The 22033-nt window shown below is 37.7% G+C and overlaps 1 protein-coding gene across 1 annotated transcript in view; it reads right to left on the bottom strand.

Moving 5' to 3' along the window:
- Positions 1 to 22033, bottom strand: part of Cubn2 (Cubilin 2) — an 864444-nt gene that overhangs the window by 160536 nt on the left and 681875 nt on the right. Inside the window, exons 22-23 of the mRNA XM_067791923.1 lie at positions 21323 to 21467; positions 21076 to 21242 (exon numbers count right to left, since the gene is read on the bottom strand). Coding sequence (XP_067648024.1) covers positions 21076 to 21242; positions 21323 to 21467 — 312 coding nt within the window. The remainder of the gene's footprint in view (positions 1 to 21075; positions 21243 to 21322; positions 21468 to 22033) is intronic.

The following is a 22033-nucleotide window of genomic DNA, read 5'->3' as shown; positions in this document are numbered from 1 at the left end:
ACCAGAACGCAAATCTTGAACCGTTTCTTACTAAAACCTAACAGCACTTTACATTTTATTTCATTGCAATCAACAACATAATGCTAGAACCAAGAGCTTTGTGACCAGAACTAGGTTCACAACGTTTGGTTGGCGAAAGACATAGACTTATCCTATGTCAAAATATAGTACCATTTTTGGTTGCATGCACATATATATGTTTGTTCAGCTTGAATTACAGAAAAGTCTTCACTATGTTTAGTAAAATTTTATATGGAAACATCCAAAAAATTTGTATTTTAAACTAATAAAATAAAACAAAAAGACTGCTCCATATTCTCTTGCTCCGGGAAGGTATCGAACCCAATCCGGGTCCGTCTCCTGACCCCGTTCCTGAGAAATGGCTTTGCTGCATCTGCCGGAAAAGAATCTTTTTAGGCCGGTCATACTCTTGTCAGTGTGTCTCGTGTAAGTGATGGTTGCATCGGACAGGTTGTTCTGGGCTAGATCCCAAAACCAGACGTCCACGTAACTTCTATAAATCTTTTGTGGCTCCTTGCTGTTCATGCTCTAGGGCGTCCCGTAGTCTACGCTCGCGCCCCACGGCGCCACCAACACATACGGCTGCTCCCACTCATACCTAAAATCTCCGTAGTAGAGTCGGGAGCAATGCCGAGCATCAAGGACAGTGTGTTAGAACGTCAAGGCTTATCTGTCCGGTCAGCGATGCAAACTTAGAAATCATCAACATTTACATCCCTCCTGCCACCTGCTGCCCCAATGGATACCGCCCTAATATCAGCGCCTTACTCACTGACAACAATTGCATTATCTTAGGCGATTTCAATGCCCATCACGATCTATGGCATTCAAACTTGCGGGCGGACAGTAGGGTTGAGATGTTGGCGGATCAAATAAAAGAAACGACGTTCTGCACAAAAAACGGAGACGTCCCCACACGTTTGGTAGGAAGCTGTCACATTTCGCCGGGTATATAAATCGTGAGCGCAGGACTCGCAAACTGCGTTAGCTGGCAACCGATGGTAAAATTGGCATCCGACCACCTGCCTATACTTATTTCGCTTGAGCGCACCGCCGACTTCATCGTCACAGAAAAACGCACTTTCATAAACTTTAAAAAAGGAAAATGGGACGAATACAAATCCTTTACAGACAACCGCTTCGCTTCCTTACCTATCCCGACTGATGCCCGCCAAGTGGAGCATGCTTTCCGCGAGGTCATTGAATCCGCCTCGACTTGGTTCATTCCCGCCTGAAGAATTCACAAATTCGACCTCACTTTCCGGCGGAGGCCGCAAATTTAGCGAGAGAACGTGACCTTATAAGACAGCTCGATCCCGGCGACCCCCAAATAAGGGATATAAACCAACGCATCAGATTGCTTGTGGATGAACACAAGCGGGCGAAATGGGAGGAGCACCTAAGCGGTTGCAACCTCTCTGCCGGTGTAGGTTAGCTTTGGTCCACCGTAAAGTCCCTATCGAATCCGTCTAGGCACAATGACAAAGTTTCCATCGCCTTTGGCGATAAAGTGCTGTCGGATGCGAAAAAATTAGCGTTTTCTGCCGACAATATATAATGCATTCTACGGTCGACAAAGATAGATGGAGAGCCAACAGACACGCACATAAATGTAAATTCAGCGCGTCACCAATTGCCATCACCGCCAAAGAGGTAGAGGATGCCATCGGTCATGCTAAACCATCCAAAGTAGTGGGCCCAGACGGCATAGCCATGCCGATAATTAAAAGCCTAGGGAAAGAGGGTTTCAAATATTTAGCAAATTTCTTCAACCTGTCTCTTTCCACCTTGTCATACCCGAAAAATGGAAAATGGCCAAGGTGGTCCCGCTACTAAAGTCTGGGAAACCAGCTAACATAGGAGAGTCGTATCGCCCGATATCTCTCCTATCGCCAGTAGCCAAGACGCTTGAAGCCATTTTGCTCCCCTACTTCAAAGCTAATTTGCAGCTAGCCTGTCATCAGCATGGCTTTAGCACCCAGATAAATTGCGGTTTAAAACCCCCACCATACAGTACTCGTCGCACTATACCTTTCAAAAGCTTTGGATACGGTTAACAATGTCACGCTATTGCAAGACCTGGAAGGGTCTACCCTTCCCCCATGTCTTAAAAGGTGGACCCCAAATTATCTGGGTGGTCGACAGACATCGGTGCAATTTATAAATTAAACATCAAACCCAAGAAGAATTAAACAAGAGGTGCCACAGGGTGGTGTCCTATCCCCACTTTTGTTTAATTCCGAAACATCTAAGCTACCTTCGCCACCAGAAGGAGTTACTATCGTTTCCTACGCAGATGACTGCACAATAATGGCCACAGGCCCAGGACCACCGATCGATGAGCTTTGCAACAGCATTAACGGCTACCTCCCTGATATCTCCAGTTTTTTCGCCTCGTGAAACCTGGCATATTCACCGACTAAATCCGCCGCGACCTCATTTGCAACATGGGCGTCCTAAATGTCGACCATTTTGAACATCCACGTCGATGGGACTACGCTACCGAATGTCCTACACCCCAAAATCTTGGTTGTGACTTTTGATCAGGATCTACATTTTGGTGAGCATGCAGCCGCAATTGTACCGAAAATCCGTAATAAAATCCTCAAATCCCTTGCTGGCAGTACTTGGGGAAAAGGCAAAGAAACGCTCATTACCACATACAAAGCAATTGGCCAGCCGATTGCGTGCTACGCGTCCCCTATATGGTCGTCAAGCCTAACAACTACTCACTGGAAGAAGCTAGAGGCCTGCCAAAATACTGCTCTTAGAACCGCCACGGGCTGTCTCCTTATGTCCCCAGAACACCATCTACATAACGAGGCGGGAATACTCCCCATCAGGGAGAGAAATTAGATGCTAACCAAACAGTTCCTGTTGAATACCCAGAAACCTGGGTATCCCAACCGACATCTGATTGATGAGCCAACACCGCATAGGGGCTTAAGGGGTCTTCTCCGTAAGCAGTATGAGGAAATACGGCACCTGAGAACCCAGCGGTATGAAGCAAAAAACACAAGCAGGTCCTCAGTGAACTCAACAAAGAGGCGTCGGACCTTTATGCCAGGAATTTCCCGGTGAATCCAGTACTCTAAGAACAGTACAAAACTTGCGGAAGAGGAACGCATACTCCCCAGGGAAATGCGAGTCACTCTAGCTCCACTTCGTTCTGGATACTGTAACAGGCTAAACTCTTACCTATCCAGAATCAGCCCCGACATACGAAATGTATGCCCGCTTGCAATGTGTCCCCACATGACAGCAACCATCTCTTTAATTGTAATGTGGAACCAACACCTCTAACACCCCTTTCATTATGGTCCACCCCTGTTTAAACAGCAAGTTTCCTTGGACTCCCGTTAGAGGATAATGGTGACAATCTGTGATCAGTCGCACCTATTGGGTGGGGCGAAGCACTGCTATAACAACAACAACATGCCCCCACTCACCGAATTGCAGGTAATTGTCACAGCTCACCTGACGTCACAATCGTTAGCACCGTGCTCATAAACTGCGTTGAATGGCAGCCGATGCTTACTTTAGCAACTGACCACGTGCCCATACTCCTTTCAATACAGCGACCTGCCAATTTTATCACCACTGAAAAGCGGACTTTTATTAATTTAAAAAAAAAATAACTGAGAAGGCTACACAACCGTCATAAATCAATCTTTTGCTGCTCTTCCCATCTCGACTGATGTCCGGCAAGGCGAGCGTGCGTTCCGCAAGGTCATCGCTTCAGCTTGTGCACGCATTATTCCGGCCGGTAGAATATCTGAAATCATACCGCATTTCCCGGCTGAAGCCGCAAACTTAGCAAGAGAACGTGATTTGGCGAGATTTCTTGACACTAGAGACCCCCATATTTGGAGCCTCAATTTGGATATCCTGCGACTGGTAAATGAAGAGAACTGCAACCTCTCTGTGGGTGTTGGTAAATTGTGGTGAACCGTCAAATCCCTGTCCAATACAACAAAACACAATGATAAAGTGTCCATAGCTTTGGCGATGAAACTTTGTCTGATTCGAAGATATGCGCGAGCGCCTTTTGCCGACAATTTATAATGCATTCTTCCAGACGTCGTGCAAACAGGCGGGCACATAAACACAAACACGACGCCACCCATTACCATCACCCCTATAGAGGTTGAAGCAGCGATTAACAAGGCCAAGCCCTCCAAATCAATTGGTCCAGACGGAATAGCCGTGCCAATGATAAAACACTTTGGCACTGATGGAATAAAATACCTAACTCACGTTTGTAACCTGTCGCTGAAGTCCTTTGTGTCCACCGCGCTAAATGCCATAAATACCCAGATTAAATGCGGACTTAATCAGGAAAAACCCCAGCATAGGACGGTGCTCGTCGCACTTGACCTGTCAAAAGCTTTTGACACAGTCAAACACGGCACGCTACTCCAGGACATAGAAGGCTCACACCTTCCCCTTGTATAAAAAGGTGGACCGAAAATTATCTGAATGGTCTCCAAGCGTGGGTTGAATTTAGGAACGAAATCTGAAAACCTTTGAAAATTAAACAGGGGGTACCACAGTTTGGTCCCCTGATCTTAAAAACACATACTGGAAATGGCTGCAGTTCTGTCGAAATGTTGCTATCAGAACTGCCACCGGATGTCTCCTTATGGCCTCCGAACACCACCCGCACAGTGAGGCCAAAGAGCTCAATATTAAAGAGCACAACGAAATGCTGAACAGGCATTTTTTGCTAAATTGTCATAAACCAAGACATCCTAGCAAACAACTGCTTGATCTAGCCCCGCCTCCACGGGGGTTAAGCCCTTTGATCCAGACAAGCATAAGCAGACCCTAAGCCAAATCCACACAGAATCGGTAAACGCTTTTACCAGGACGCGCCCAAAGAACCCTGTTATTACTATGCAATATCCTAGTCTTGCAGAAGAAGAAATCACACTACCAAAGGAGACAAAGGTTAAACTTTTACTTGTCGAGAATCAACCCCGATATAAGTAATGTCCTACATGTGATGTGACATGACAGCAACCATCTTTTCAATTGTAATGTGGAACCTACATCTCTAACACCAATATCCCTATGATCGACCTCTGTTGAATCAGCCAGTTTCCTTGGACTCCCATTACAGGACTTTGATGACAATTTGTGAGTGGTCGTGCCCATTGAATCAGGCGAAGCACATTTAACACAACAACAATCACATCGGATCAATTTTCGTCATTGAATGGCCTAGACAGTCTTAAATGAGTAGAGAATATAGACGTGCAGAACGCTGCCGCCGCTGCGCCGATATTTTTACCATTTGGTGGCGGCGTGCGAAATACGACGAAAGTCGGCGGCGTATATCTCTAGTAGCGACCATGAAAAAAAGAGTTAAGAGGAAAAATTTAAATGTTAGATAGCCGAATAAACATATTGAGCGAATGTAGAATCTAGTGGATAAGAAGTACTCAAGGGTGCGTTCAGAAAATTAACACTCAACTATTGATAAACGCTTGTGTTCGCTAAAAGAGCCCAATGTAACGTAACTTACCTACATCACCAGACAGATATCGTCGGTCCAATGCCAAAGAAACGAATGTGCTATTTTTGTTTAAACGAAATATTATATATGTCAAATTTCGCAAAGCCAAAACAACAAATTTCAAAATCATTTTTCAAATAACATTACTTAGTGGTTTACAAAAGTAAACCTTCCAATAGTGGTTGAAATATACAAAATTAAATTTCTTTTTTTAACAATGTCTTACGCGTTTTTCGCAACACATCATATATGCACATTCGTTTCTTTGGCATTGGACTGACGATATGTTAGTTAGCAAAGTACGAAAATTTAAAAAATATTGGGAACGATTCTGATACACTTCTTTTAGTTAAGCTCTTCACAAAACTTTTAATTTTAGATTCAAATAAAAAGCGACGAAATTTGGCAAGAACATAGTTTCTACTGTTTTACGGCTGCTCATGGAAGACGATATTATTTAGCATACATATAGATATTATGTTTAAGGTTTCGTGTTTTTTAATTTTCTTGACATTTCTCGTTATATGTATTCTTAAAATATATAACAGACCATACGCTGGGTATATAATGTTTGCTTTCGACCAAATTTAGAGTTTCTTACTAGTTTAGTTTCAGGCAAACCTTCTGCCGTTTACGAAGTAAATAAGCAAATGAATACCATGTAATCTGTCAGCATTGGCCAGGACCTCTCAGAGCCTTTCGAAACCAAACGAGTCCTCAGAAATGTAGTTTTTTGTTTAGCTTGACGTTGGTGAAGATAATTTCAACAGCTGGTTTGAATCGCGATCGTAAAATTATTACTAGAGCGATAAGCTATCTCAACAAACGCGCTTAAAGTTCTTCTTCTATGGACTGGATAAAGTGAGACTTAAACTGAAGTACTTACTTGCTGGCTTTGAAGACGAACCGACGGTTACGGGTCCTGTCAGCCACTTCACTAACGATGGATACCTATATATTCGAAGCTGTGAAGAACTTCACGAGGACAGCAGTAACAGCGAAAACAATGCCAGCCAAGAAATCTAACGAAAAATATACCTTGCCAACAAATGCTGGTTTGCACAAAAAAAAAAGACCAATAAGTCTTCCATTATACCTGTTCTAGTGAATGAGGCGAAATCATTTACGGTGTCTAAAAAAAGGTGGTGTCCCTTGGAGTAGTCAAGAGAACGGTTGCCACTTTGGGTCCATTTGGACCAAAAATGGTCCCTTCCAAAGCCCATTTGGTCCACTGGTCCATTTTCTTCAATTTTGTTCCTTTTTAGGCAGTTGCCATGATTTTGGTACTTTTCTTTCTTTTTCACTCAGGTAAAAATTCACAATATTGGCCAAAAAATTTGCAGCACATTCGTTAACCCACATATAATTTTGAATTTACTTGAATGGATTTCTCACCACAAAAAATTGCTCAGTCAATAAAAATGTACGAGAACACTGACATTTCACCTAAGAAATAATTTAGGCGAGGCATTAAAAAGAAAAGTGTTGGCAAACACACTGTCGTTAATTGTTGATGAAACAGCCGACTTATGAAAAAAACTCTTGTTTAATAATTATAATAATAATGACAAGATATTTCCATCGGTTATTAAGCACTTAGTGAAAGATGTTTGTCACTAGTAGAGCTAAAAGTATGTATTTCAAATGCACTTGCGGCTCTAAGAAATTTGACAAGGCTTGCAACTGATGAAGCCTGGAGTTTAATGAACTGAAAACTAAGTAAAAGAATGAAACTAATTTATTTTATATTAAGTGTACTGGCCACTTACTTAATTAAAGCATACCGAGAGATATTGAGAGTTTGTGAAGGCACGTCGATATTTAAATCTTTTTCACCCAGCTCAATGAGTTCAAGGAATTCCAGGACTTTTGTTGGGTTAAGCCACGCAAGAAATATTTTAACTGGAAGGCAGAAATACTTCTTGAAGGCGATGACTTTATAAATGTACAACGAATGCGATTAAAAAATTTTATTTTTATATTCAGCTTTTGAAGCAATTGCAAAAGAGATTTGATTTTGGAAGAAATATTTTGTGAAAAATTATCCCCGTAGGTGCTAGCATTAACCCCTGATGCCAGGTATCAAAACTCACACTTACTGAATCTAGGCTATGATATAAAGTTTAAATATTAAGAGAAAAAGTAAGCATCTATAGAAATAGAACTAACAAAATTGCTTAGTTTCTTTTATGCTCTACTGAGCTTTCCACATAGTTCGACCAGAACGCAAATTTTTGAACCCTTCCTTACTAAAACTTAACTGCGCTATACATTTTATTTCATTGCAACCAACAACATAATGCTGGAACTAAAAGCTTTGTGGACAAATCTAGGTTCACAACGTTAGGTTGGTGAACGACATACACCTATGCTAGAAATGTGAAAATATAATACCATGAACTACATTTTATTTTTGTTTGTTCGTTGAATTTAAGCAAATATTTACTATGTCCAGTAAAATTTTATATAGGAAACCATGGAAACATCGTAAAGTTTTGTATTTTACATCGAATACGACCTCCTTATATACCAATAAAATAAAAAAACAATTATTTCGTCCTTTTTTTGATATTTGGTCCTTTTTTTCCGTGAATTTTGGTCCTAAATGAAAACATGGTGTGGAAACCGTGGTCAAGAGTGAGGCTGCATAATAATGTCTTTTTCATCAAAAAATATAAAAATATTTTTGTTTTCTAATTTATCTAATAATTTGGGAAAAATTTAAACAACGTGACATCAGGACGGACAAGGCGACAGCTGTTTCGATTATACCTTGTAAATCTCTTCAAAGCCTTTTCCCCCGGGAGTGGGATTTGAACCCGCACTTACGATAGTTGAAATTGTTACAAGCGCCTTCAGCCACGTCATGCCTTAGTTGTTGTGAAGTTTTTCCCAATTGCCTTCTTTTGCATATATTATTCCTCTACACACCACATACTTCGTATGTAATTATGTGTTGAAGTTATGCAGTGTATTATCGTACATGCATTAATAAGAATATGCACTAAATTTCCCATATAATTTAATGTCTTGCTTTCGGGTATATTTTTCCTTCAATCGTACTGAAGCGCAACTCACCCTACCTCTGTCCGAACACTTCTTTTTATACCATTTAGGAAACAGCTGATTCACCGGCTGTCAAAAGGAAGGAAAGAAAACCTCAGCTAAGTTTCCGGTGTAAATCGATCTTTCTCTTTGGAACGAGCTTCGAACGTGTTAAGACCACCAGAGATTTTTTCCTTTACGTGAAAATTCGTCAACCAACCTTTTTAATCGTGCGAATATTTCAGTATATGTACGCGGTTATTTCCGTAAATTTAAAAGTAATTTGCAACAAAGTAGTGTACAGCAAAACAAAAAAAAAACTTTATATACCTATTTCTTGTTCGCGTTTATAATCCCTGGTGGCTCATAAATAAAATTACCCTAAGCATCAATCAAGTCCACATCGAAACGAGACGCATGCATCCTGACCAGCGGAATACCCAGCGCATCGGATATGGTGATTATTTCCTTCCATATAGCCGGCCATAAGTTTGGTGAAGTTTTTTTTCGCAAAATTTTTATATTTGTCTGTTTTATAAAAAGTTTTATTGGCCTAAGAGGAATATATAACCTCACATTTAACCTTTTATTGAGACCACAAAAGAAGTTCAAAATCCAATACATGCAACATTGCATTATTTTAATACAGAAAACCATTTTGCTTCCATTTTTTCATTAGTATGCATAAACATAATAATTCGTGCATTTAATTTTTAAGAGAAAAATATCTTAAATAGGTATAATACTTAATTCAGGTATATACATTCTTATATGTAAAAACCAACATATAAGAAATAACATTAAAATATTTTCCCTAAATAAAAAGAAAAAAGAATAATTCAATTCGAATTCGTATCGAAGTACCCTTTGGCCACATATTGATAATGTATTTTTAAAGAAAATCTAATTAGGTTAATCATCAAAAATGAACACAAATTCTAATTAGAATACTATTTTTGTATTTCATAATAAGAGTACATGTTAACTAGCCTCCCTCAACATACGGTCTCTTCATTTTGTTTTCTCTTAAATTAATTTCAAGTTTTATTTTTGACCGATAGCATTTCAAATATTCAGGTCTCCATATAGTTATTTACATGCATACATATATATATAATTGCGGGAGCATGCGAGATCGAAGCATTTACCTTTTCCATTTAATAAACTAGTTTTTTGTTGCTTTGGTTTCTCGCATAAGTTTAATTTTCACATATATATAATACTTCTATATCAATACCTTGCTATCTTCCTAATGTGCAAATTTTCTGACAATCATTATTTGCTGAAACTGTGCAAATGTATGTTCTGCGCATGTGCGGGCTTTGTTAGTGTTAGTGAATTGTAGTAGCGTGTGTAAAAAAAGTATTAAAGGGGAACCAACGGGTCACTATCCCCTTTACCCAACTTCTGCATACTAATTGTTACAAAATCTCAGTTTAGTCGATTAAACAATGAAAAGGCCAACAAATACAATACAAGGCTTCATGTATTTATTATTTAAACATGGGCTGCAGCCATACAAAGTACATTATTTACATAAATAGTAAAAAAAACAAAAAACAAGGCAAAGAATTCATATTTTTGAAATGAAAAAAATTCAAATATGCTGGCTGCTATTGGTGTTGAAATAATATCAATTTTGTAAATTTTTTTCTAACATACTCTTTTTCGTCCGTGCTTTTTTTCGTTTCAAAAAACAAACGATTATCCAAATAAAAACTTATTACTTCCTTACACAGCTGCGTCCGGTGATTATTAAAGATGTCATTGCTAAATAAATTTTCGATGGCTATGTGATCGCCCATGATACTATTGGAGAATGCATCACTTGTATTTTTAAAAATTTAATTTTGCCTTTCCAATTGGGCATGCCTTGAGAACTTGTCTTAAGGCTTTCTCTGACACTATACAAATATTACATATGTCCACAGATGATGCGACAAACGGACCTTTATTATTGTGCGCTGAAAGTAAATGCAGTTATTCACCTATCAATTTCCCTTGACATGTGGAACATTTTATTTTCTTTTGTACCTTCCAAGCAACATAATCAGCAATATAACGAACAAGAGTGTCCACATATACAGAAAATCTCCACATTGTATTAACATAAACATTTGCTAACTCGAAATCTATAACCTCGCTATTTTTTTTTAAGGATACTAGTAGACGCTGATGACGCCTTTAGAATGGATACGCCGTCGAAGGTACAATTGCCACTTTCAATCGCACTTAACTCGTGCCTTACTAAGAGTCGTCTATATGCACTTTTAAATTGAACTGCGTTGGGATTGTTGTTGAAACCCCCTCTTGCCCTAACTGCACCAAAAGAGGTTTCCAGGAAGTCTTGTGAAAGCTTATAAGTTAAAAGGTATGTCATTCCAAAATGTTTAAGCTTCTCAAATAGTGGAAAAATATTTCTTAAAGCAACGATAATACCAACAAATCCTGTTTTCCGGCCAGATTGAATCAGAAGGGTGCCATTAGCATCTCGTAATGAAGAGATATAATCCTCGAATCCCTGCGCGTGCGTATTTAAGTTGCAATATGACGCATCCGTCAAAGCTCGTCTGAATTCATGCTTAGAAAAAAAATTTTTGCAATTGAGTATATCGGTGATAGACGGCTTGTTAAAATATTCATATATTTATGCCCCTTTTTCAAAAATTTAACGACAGCCTTGAGATTTTGTCTCCTTCTTTCGTTGTATATCTGTACTGTAATGTTTGACAGAATGCACAGTTCAGTAGTAGTCATGGTGGAATAACCAGGTGAAGTAAGCCGTCAATTGTCTCGCTCTAAATTTTTCTTTGTTCTGTCATTCGGCTATCTGAAAATTTTTCACCAATGTTGTCCCCGAAAAAGTGTTGTTTTTTGCATTTTTCAGGAGTAAAATATGCCACTTTTAGTACTTTTTTCACATAAACTATTAGGTGAATATCGATGGACCTTTACTGGATTTAATTACAGAAATTGAATTTGAGGGTATCTTTGGTGTTGGCTTCCATAAGTAAGGCCGTGCTAAACTAATACTCCCATATTTTTGACATTATCATTATAAAAATATTGTTACAAATATTAGCAAAACTAAGGGGTGCTGCCATCTCTAGGCCGATGCTAAGCAGTGATGTGAACTAGAGATGGCAGCACCCCTTAGTTTTGTTAATATTCGTAACACTGCGCGCCACCTAAGTCTGATCGTCCCGATCAGACAAATCTCTCGATCTAAACGCTGCTAGCATCGCCAAATTTACCACTCTTCTATTTCGTGATTTCCCAATTGCGGTAGATGACATCACTGATCGTCTTCACAACTCTGTACGGGCCTTCCCAACTGCACCGATATTTGGATGGAACACCTTTCCGCCGGTGAGGGTTGTATAGCAGTACCAAATCTCCCTCCCGGAAACCTTCCGAATTATTTTCCTTGTCGTACCTGTGTTTCATCTTACTACTCATTATCCTGGATCGTTCCTCGCACTCTGTTGCTTGCCCAATGAAGAACTACTTCGCAGAGCTTGATCTTGACGGATTGACTTTGCATTATCAATATCGTCTTGACGTTTCACAAGAGTAGTGCGTGCTGGCTTGAAACCACCCTTGCATTCTTTCTGGAAAATTCTTTCAGTCGTTTTAGTGCGTCTATTAGGGTTTGTCAATGCCAGTGTTTTTCTCGCAGGTACTTTTGATTTCGCTTTATTTAGCCCATTCGATCTATCAACCTTTGCTCGATCTACTTTCCTTGACTTTCGTGGTCTCTGTCGAATCTCCTCCACCAGCACTCGCATACTGCTGAACCCTTTTTCCAAACTGAAGTTAAGTGGCACATATTGGTTCTCATAATGCATCACCCTTCTCTGCATATCGATCTTGATGTCATGGTCAACCAAGGAATCCACTCCCAATATAACTTCATCAACAATATCCGCCACAACGAATTTGTATAAAACCATGACCTTCTCAATTAAGACTTCACAGATCACTTCTCCCCGGACTTGGTTATACTCGCCAGTGACCGTACGTAACCTCGCCCCAGGTAATGACTTTACTCTCCTGTAGACCAAATCAGATCGAATCAAGGAATTGGATGCGCCCGTATCTACAGTCAGTACATGTTCTTTACCATCCACATTCCCTCTGACGGTAAGACTGCTCTATTTTCTACCAATTTGCAACACAGATATCACAGGGCATTCAATAGCTGGATCTAGCTCTCGATCTCTACCTCTTACTCGCTCTTGCTCATCTCCTCCAGCTTTGCGTTTACGGCCACCCACATTGTTGGAACTATTAGGACCAAATCGCAATGACGTGCAATGTGACCGGACTTCCCGCATTTGAAGCATTTGATAACTTTTTCACTCCGCTTTTGCGATCCTTTCAGCCCCTCCAATATTGCGTCTGCCCGCTCTGGCCTTTCTACTTCCACACGGCGTGCTTTGAAAACTGGCTTACACAGAAGCGACGCTGTTTCCTGAATCAGAGCTTGTGACACCGTTTCTGCGAATGTTGGCTTTGGGTTTGCGTATTTAGCTCGCTTTGTTTCCGCGTCCAGTACGCCATTTATAAAGTTCTGAATCTTTACCCTTTCAGTGTATTCCACGGGTGCGTCCGCATTTGCTAAATGTGCTACCGAATACCGATGGGCTAGTCTATCCCCTGATATATTTTGGTAAATAATAACTTGGTAACATTAGTATTGAATTCATTGAATTCATGATGTATTCAACTGTCAAGAATTTATGGGGATCTTCTGACTCTCAACGACAAATCAATAAAGCAGATGAACATTTCAATGAATTTTAAGGGACGAAACCACATTTAAAACTATTACGATCACTTCCAAGTTTGACTGTAAAACTTTTCAGCGAACCAGAAACCCATTTAAGTTCCGCCAAAGGCAGAAAACTGACGTACATATGTACTTTATATGAATAACACATGTTTCCTTTATGTCCGGTATTTCAATGAAAGTTTCAACTGCAGTTAAAATTGAGATCAGTTAAAGTGGCCAAATTGAATTTTTTATTTTTATTCGATCCTAAAAGTAATGTTAACTCACACTGGTCCTTTGTATTCAATTTTGCATTGGCGTTAGGTGGCACTAATATGCTGAAAAAAGCAATTTCTGTAATGGATTTCGTAGCAAGGTATTTATTTTTCTACTCCTATTTTTTCAAAGCGGGTACAAATTTTACCCTCTTCTGACCGTCGAAAATATATCACTACCCTTTCAGATAGCGCACATCTTCTCTCTTTTTTTATTTACTTCACCTGGTGATTCCACCATGGTAGTAGTGATATAGAAGTATTACATATATAAATTTTCATTTCTTTTCGCGCTCACTTAAATAAGTGCATACAGTGCCGGACACCAGTATAGCCCGAAAAAATTAATGTTTATAAAGCGATAAACTTGTTTTTTTTTTTTGTTTGCGTATTACTTTCGAAATGGTATAGCAACTAAAGAGAAAGTGGAAAATATCTGAAATATTAATGTTAGTAGAAAAATAGGTGGTATTAACAAATTCTTTACAGCATAACTACACGACGAGGAGGCCTCACCGCTACGTGGGATTATGGTATGAAACTGTAAGTGAAGATGTTTTATTTTCCTCTATGATATTAATAGCCGCGTTCTATTCTAAGCGAGTGCGAAAAGAACGCCAAACTCGGTTAAAATTTCCCTGCATGTATTTAACAACACTGGTAACATTTCAGCTGTCAAAATCATCTGTTGTTTACTATTGACGTTTTCTTTGTTTAAGCACGAAAATTAAAACATTTTTGTAAATTATAATATTTATTGTGTTTTGAGCACCTATCTTGGCGCCTTTTTTTATATTTTCGTTGCAAAACTCGTGAAATTTGCAATACAACGTTTTTGAAAACTTACTGGCAATAAATAAGCAAAATACTAATAAAAGAAAAGCAAAATGAGTGCTCCGGAAAACTATTTGGTAAATTACTAATTAATTAAAGAAATTAGAAAGAAATAAGGTGTAGTAATCTTTCAGATTGAATTTCTTCTCTTGGATTACCAGAGTGAATTGCGTGCCCGTAGGCAGGAAGAAGTTGTCGACGAAATCTTGGATGCTGTTTTCGCAGGTTCCAGCTCCTCTGAGGACTCTGACACCGAAAACGAAGATCATGTAAAGTGCGAAAATTTCGAAGCGACTCTTCATGCGATGAATCAAAAAGATTTTAAGATGCACATGAGACTGAAACGTGAAACTGTGGAATACCTTATTAGTAATATCCAATGAATTATTCATATAAGTTTGTAAATACTAAATCACTTAAATTATTTTTCCTTTTAGTGAGATATTCCAATTATGCCCCTGATCCATCTAGCGGTGGAAGGCCACCAGTTACGGCCAAAAAGTCTGTATATATGTATATTTGGTACGTGAGCAACACAGTGACCTTCAGACAACTAGGTAATTTGTTTGGGGTGGCTCAGTCGGCAGCTTGGTCAGTAGTGCAGCGAGTTGCTACTTTTTTGGTGTCCATAGCCGATGAACACATAAAGTGGCCACAGGGGGCTTATTTGCATGAAAATGCAGAACAATTTCGTGAAAAGAAACGTATTCCGGGTGTAATTGGGGCAATCGATTGCACACACATTGCCATTAAGGGACCAAAGAATTGTAAGGAAATGTACTTTAATAGGAAGAAAGCATACAGCATAGTGGTTCAAGCCGTAGTCGATTGTAACAAAAAATTTATTGATATTACCTGTGGTGAACCACGATCGCTTCACGATTATAGGGTACTAAGACGATCAAAACTCTTTGAAGACGCAGAAAGTCATTATGAGGAAATGTTTCCCAACTCGCATTTCATTATAGGAGATTCCGCGTATCCTTCGAACAAGTGGATAGTATCACCGTTCAAAGACTATGGAAATTTAAATGATGCGCAAAGAAAGTTCAACGAAATACTTTCGTCTACACGAATGGTAGTTGAAAACGCATTTGGTTTGTTGAAAGGCAGATTTCGGAGGCTTTTAATGTTTACAGAGCAAACTGGCCTTAAGATGATAACTAACATAGTAGTCAGCGTATGCGTTTTGCATAACATTTGCATTTCTTTTGACGACTTGTATGACATGAAAGAACAAAGTACAGACACCATATTCACTACTGAGGATGAAGGGGATGAATCCGGTATTGATGAAGCAACTATTTGATACAGAATCACATCATTTAATGTGGTAAGTGGTTAGCATGAAACAAATAAATATATACATTTTACTATCATATATATTTTAAAATTTAAGATCAAATCAATGTCAACTATGGCTAAAGGCACCAAACGCTTTTGTCAAATACAAATTGGTTATTTATTGAAAAAACTTTGCAGCACAAGCGACGATACCGATGATGATAGTGACGCTGGTACTACCATTAAGAAAGCCCCTATACGTGGCATGGATGTTGACTTCAGTGATTGTATGGTACTATGATTTTATAAAATATTATTTTTTTTTTTTAATAATATAACAATTTGTCAACCCTTGTTAAACTAATGAGTTATAAATCAAAAATGATAAGCAGAAAATAAAATTAAATAACATTATATAAACTGTAATAAATGCAGTCCCATATAATTATTTAAATAAGAGATTAGAATTAGTTAGCAACTACGTAAGTATATGTGGATTAGAGGTTTACGCCGATCCTTTTATCGGCGGCGGCAGCGGCGGCGTACTCCGGTATTTTTTCTTTAAAAAGCTTGATCTTTCTATTTAAAAAAATATTTAGGAAAGGTTTTGTTTGTATTTATTTAAGGAAATCAACGGTTTGACCATTTCGGAAGAGATACATAAAATGGTCACACTTTTGTCTGTATATTTCGGCGTAGTTTGTGGCTCCTTGGCGGCCACACACAAAGGCGACTTACGGTTGCTATTAATGGTCTTTTAATACTCATGCCTCTAGTGGCACATGTAGCCTCCAGATTTTTCGGCTGTTTTTAGGAGCTACAATTCCCGATGTGCGAACAGTAGCAATCCCGACCACCAGTCGCTACCACACCTGACCCTCACACCATATGACAGCACGGAGGCTATAGGACTGCGACTTCGAACTCATACCTTCGTCGACGTCACTGTCCTAGAAGCTCTTGGTGTAGCTCCGAAGACTTTCCAACGGATGCTTCTGTCGAGCTATACTTCCGAGCTACACCAGAGAAGCACCTTGAAACGTTAGGGAGTGACTATTCGGCCAAGGATGCCGCCCGCGAAATCATAGGCAGTCTAAGTGGATGTCATTGCGACATGGGTATCGTATAATCCTCGGCGCATCTACATAATTAAAATTTTACAAGGACCCTGGATCAAATTTTTAAAATGTAGACCAAAGTTTGCAGACGTTTGTGTTCACAACATTGATTTCAATAGTCTTCGTTAAATCAAAACGATATTTTAGAATGAAAGTTGAAAGATGTGAGCTGTTGTTTTCCGGCCTTATGTTATAAGAGCTCATTATGGATGACCGCGTAGCTTCAGGCGTTTATCGGCGGCGCATATCTCTAATGTGGATACAATATTTGAACCGTTTATTGAAATTGGCACAAGTACATTTTCGAAATCATTGAACTTATTGCAATTTTGGTAAGCTACAGTTATTTCCATTCAAGCAAGCATTCTTAAAACCGTATTTGAAAAAATTTAACTAAATCATTGGCAAAAATATGAAATTTCTTTTTTAGTTTTTTTGTTAATAATAATACTGACATATGAGTCCAGTTGATAATAAAATAATCGTAAAATTGAACATGTTTATAATCCAGACTGAACTCTACATAGAGTAACCTACCTCTACCGGTTGTTTATAATCAATCTAATAATTCGATACAAAGAAAAGTGTACTTGTGACACTCTGCAAAGAAACGGTTCATCTGTATAGTTATGCACTATTATTAAAAATACTAAATGCTAAATAAAATGTCTTTTTAAACAAAAAAAAGCTAAAACTTTAAGGCAACTTTTCAATCGTTTTATTCACTTTCTTTCATAACAACATAACATAACAGCATAAACATTTCATACATTTAGTAATTTTTTAAATTAATTCGTTCTTCAATTTCATAAAATATAAGGCAATTTACGGATCCTATCTTTTTTAAATTTTCTCAAAACCACCAATTTCATAAAAAACAACCGTTTAAACATATCATACTTCTAGTATAAATTAAAATTAATTTGTACTTCAATTTCCTAACATATAAAGCAATTTAAAATGAAAGGCAGTGTTTTATGCACACGTTTTTAAGATTAATAAACATCAAACATTTTGATAATGAACTTACACCTGCGAACAGAAAAATAGCAGTCTCAATTCTTAATAAATTTCGTCAGTTAAATACTTTTTTTATTCCGATACTACACGAAAAAACTTCCATGATTTTTTTTAACTGAAGCTATGAAAAACAGTATCGAAAGCGTTTTCGAAAAACGCAAAAATTTACCGAAATTTTGAACTTCTTATTTATGGTTCTATGCATTTTTGGAGTATACAATTTTGTAGCAAAATCAATTTTAGTATAACAAAGGACATGCATGCTATAGGTCTCTAAAAATTCTCGTTGATTTTTGAAGTTTTTTGAAGGGTGTTTGAGATTTTCTTCTATACAATTGTGAAACAGTTTTTTTATGAAAGAAAATTTTAAAGACTTTTCGGTAAAAAAAATACTCAAAAATCAATGCGAAATAAAAATAAAACTTGTACTCTGTTATACTAAAATTGACTGGGCTACGAAACTGTATACTCAAAAAAGTTCTAAGAACGCCAAATAAAAAGTTCAAATTTAGGTAAAATTTTCCCAAATTTTTGAAAACGTTTTTGAGATGGGTTTGCAAAGTTCATAGAAGCTTTTTCTTGAGATATCGGAAATAAAAAAGAAGTATTTAAGTGACGAAATTTGTTGAAAGTTGACACTGCTATTTTTCTCTTCACAGGTTTATGTTTATCGCAAGTATTAAAAATTCGATTCAACTTTTTTGAAAGTAAAACTAAGCTTAAGAAAAAGGTATTCAGTCCAACAAATTTCATAAAGTCCAAAAAACTTAATCGATATTACTCTAATAATTAAACATAAGTTTGGTTCGCAAGTAAAATATACAGATATGTAAGTAGTGGAAGTAATGAAAATGTTTACCTGACCACCTGATTTCGAATAAACTCATTCATACACAAATTTCCAAACCATCCCGAAATGTTTTCTTTATTGGTTCTAACTAGAAACGTGTTCTTATACGTCGGTCGCTATTTTCGTGTAAACATGGTATCAGAAAATTAAAAAAAAAACAAGTAAGGACGGGACTGTCTTCGGCTGTGCCCAAGAGTTCATACCTTTCATGAATGGGGCTGAACAATAATCTTATCCCGTTCGTAATCTCCGAATAATCGGATGTATAAGATAAGAAATATATAGTGAACAGATCTACATACCTAAACAATTTTTAAGATAAATATAAAATAAAAAATAGGTAGGTACTTTGTGTTAGAATGCAAAGCTTCACGTTTTTTGTGGTCGGTGCAATTTATATACATACATTAAAATATATGACAATGACCCTCTTTACAAATCAGCTGTTGAAGTAGGTCAGGAATTTAATATTTAAATACCTACAAGAAAATATTGTTAGCACTTAAATACATGAGAATACAATTTGAATTGTCATAAGTATTACTATCAATCATTACACTTATACTAAGATTATGCTTTGAATTATATAAATATACCTTTTGTAATGGTATTCTAAATTAATTTTGTTTGGTCTGATCGAAGGTAGTGAGGGTGGTTTCTTGGGGCCTTTTTACCATCTTAAGGCCATGGTAGGGTGGGTGAAGAGCAGCCAAAATACATGCGTGCGCTGCCAGGTGATCAGGGTTGGATTTCGGAACAGTAAGTACATTCATCTTTGGGTAAGTTGTTAGGTGTTTTGTGTAGTGTGCAAGTGTAAAGATTTCTTGTTAGGACTATGGATTAGGGAGAGGGAATCTTGGTCCTGCAGTTGCTTAACTACCCCGCCCCAGGCTGAAGCTCCGGGAACAAGCCAGTGTACACGCAGCAGCTGTAGGACCCTTTCCATAGGGCCCATAACAGCATGTTGGTAAGGCGGTTTCAGAGAAACTTGGTTTTGTTGCTATTTTTGTTCTAGGCTTTGAAGAGATTTACAAGGTATAATCGAAACAGCTGTCGCCTTGTCCGTCCTGATGTCACGTTTTAAATTTTTCCCAAATTTTTAAATAAATTATAAAATTAAAAATTGCTTGAAATAAATGTTTTCATACATTTAAAGCAATACGGGCAATCCCCGATTAACTCATACAAACAGACAACATTTGGTTAGTTCGTTGTAGTTCTATAAATAGTTGGTTGAAATAAATGTTTTCATACATTTAAAGCAATACGGGCAATCCCCGATTAACTCATACAAACAGACAATATTTTTGTTTTCATTTGTTTTTCAATAATTTTAATGCTATTTTTTCAAACGAAAAAATTTCGATTTGCTGGGCCCGTATCGTGTCTTACGATTCGTATCGGAGTCCATTCTTCTCAATTTATATGAAACTGCAAAACTATTTATACAAATTATGATAAATTATAAATTCAACTAGTAGGGGAAGTCTCTAGTTCGCATATATATGTCGTTATTCGGACTCACGATTTCAGAGCTATTTTGATTTAATGTTTGAGTGAAAACCTGATTTCGATACGAATCGTAACACACGACGCGGGCTAAATATCAACAAAAAATATCAAAAAAATTTCTTTTTCTAGTTTGAGTATGTTTTCCATATAAAATTCGCTCAAAAAAATCTGAAACTTCAACGGCCACAAACGCCTAGACGTCTAACCGCCAATTTATAATCCCCCTATTGCGAGTGTCGATCGTAGTAGATAGTTGACCGCTGAGCGATAATCAACTATTTTCATAATAGACAAAGAGTAGGTATGTTACAATACTTACATCGAAAAGTGAGAAAAGTTTCGAAATCTGTTTCGAACAACCTAACTGTTTATAATGCTCCATAGATTTAGGGAATGATTTCACAAAAACAAGATTAAAAAATGAAAAAGATTGGATCGACAAATAGTCGTTTCCTTTCGATCGATACTCGCAAAAGAGGGTAATGTCTCCAGCAACCGGATTCTGAACGTCGTTAAATCTTCAGCGCCTAAAAAATGTAAATGCATTTTGGCGAATTTTGCGATTCCAGTGAAAGAAAATCTCCATTTTTGGTTAATTTTAGCCTGAACTTATGAATAAATTATGAATGTGCACATGATTCAGATAATGTAACCAGCTGTTTTTGACAGCACGTTCTTCTAAATTTGCACTTTCCATTACTTAAAATCTCCTATTATAGCTTAAAATCTAAAAAAAATATGCAACGAAAGTTCTTGCAAAGTCTATAGGACTAATAACCGAGCAATAAACAACGACAAACACGTCAATTGGAAATCTTATTTACCTGAAGATTTGGTTCAGAACAATTCTGGTTTTCTGTAAACAAACGCATATGTAAGTTAATAAAGTAATCGTTCGGAACTATGATTTCCTCAAAGCACTTTTTTTTTGAAGCTTCATGCTGCTCGAAGTGAATGCTCCCGCTCAGATTAGTATGTGTGCGATTACAAACTATAAAGAGAAATATTATTATTGTTTAAATGTATTGTAATATATGTACATACATGCATATGTATTGATGAATAACTTACGCCGTAGACTTGAAATCTTTATTGTAAATCCTTTGTCTTCAATGGTATCGTCACTATGAAAAGTCAAGTCCGTATGTTCCCCGTGTCTTAAATTATTTCCTAGGAACATAAAGCCTGTTGCATTTCCACAGTAAGTTTTAGTAACCTGTCAAAAGATATATTTGTAAATTGGATAATATTAGCTGTGTTGTTTATACATCTATAGACGTTTACGCTTAAACTTTATATGGACTGCTAAGCGTTAAACTGTAAATACACCTCTGAAATTGCTGCGCGTGTAAAATTTTTACATCTATAGACGTTTACGCTTAAACTTTATATGGACTGCTAAGCGTAAACTTTAAATACACCTCTGAAACTGCTGCGCATGAAATTTGTACTACTTGATTATACCAAAGACTCTCTAAATTAATCTACTCTCTTTGATTCTATGTATTCTATGTGTCCACAATTCATCCCAACTGATTTAGCTATATGTTATACACAGGCATCCAACAGAGGGTCGTGTCTCCGCTTTTCGGTACACGCTGTAGCTGTAGCTAGTTGTTTAACCACTGCCGCTAGATGGGTCTCCTAAGCATTATGTAAGCGAGGATAGGCGTTTTATTCACGCGCAAGTGTAAACCTATACGCGTGTATAAAAAAACACGGCTAATATTCCAACTTTCGCTTAGCTAAAATTCCATCGCCAAAAATCTGTAAAACAAAATC

Source organism: Eurosta solidaginis, chromosome 5 (assembly GCF_040869045.1).
Source record: "Eurosta solidaginis isolate ZX-2024a chromosome 5, ASM4086904v1, whole genome shotgun sequence".
In the NCBI taxonomy this organism is placed as follows: domain Eukaryota; kingdom Metazoa; phylum Arthropoda; class Insecta; order Diptera; family Tephritidae; genus Eurosta; species Eurosta solidaginis.
This window is presented reverse-complemented; position numbering and strand designations above follow the sequence as displayed.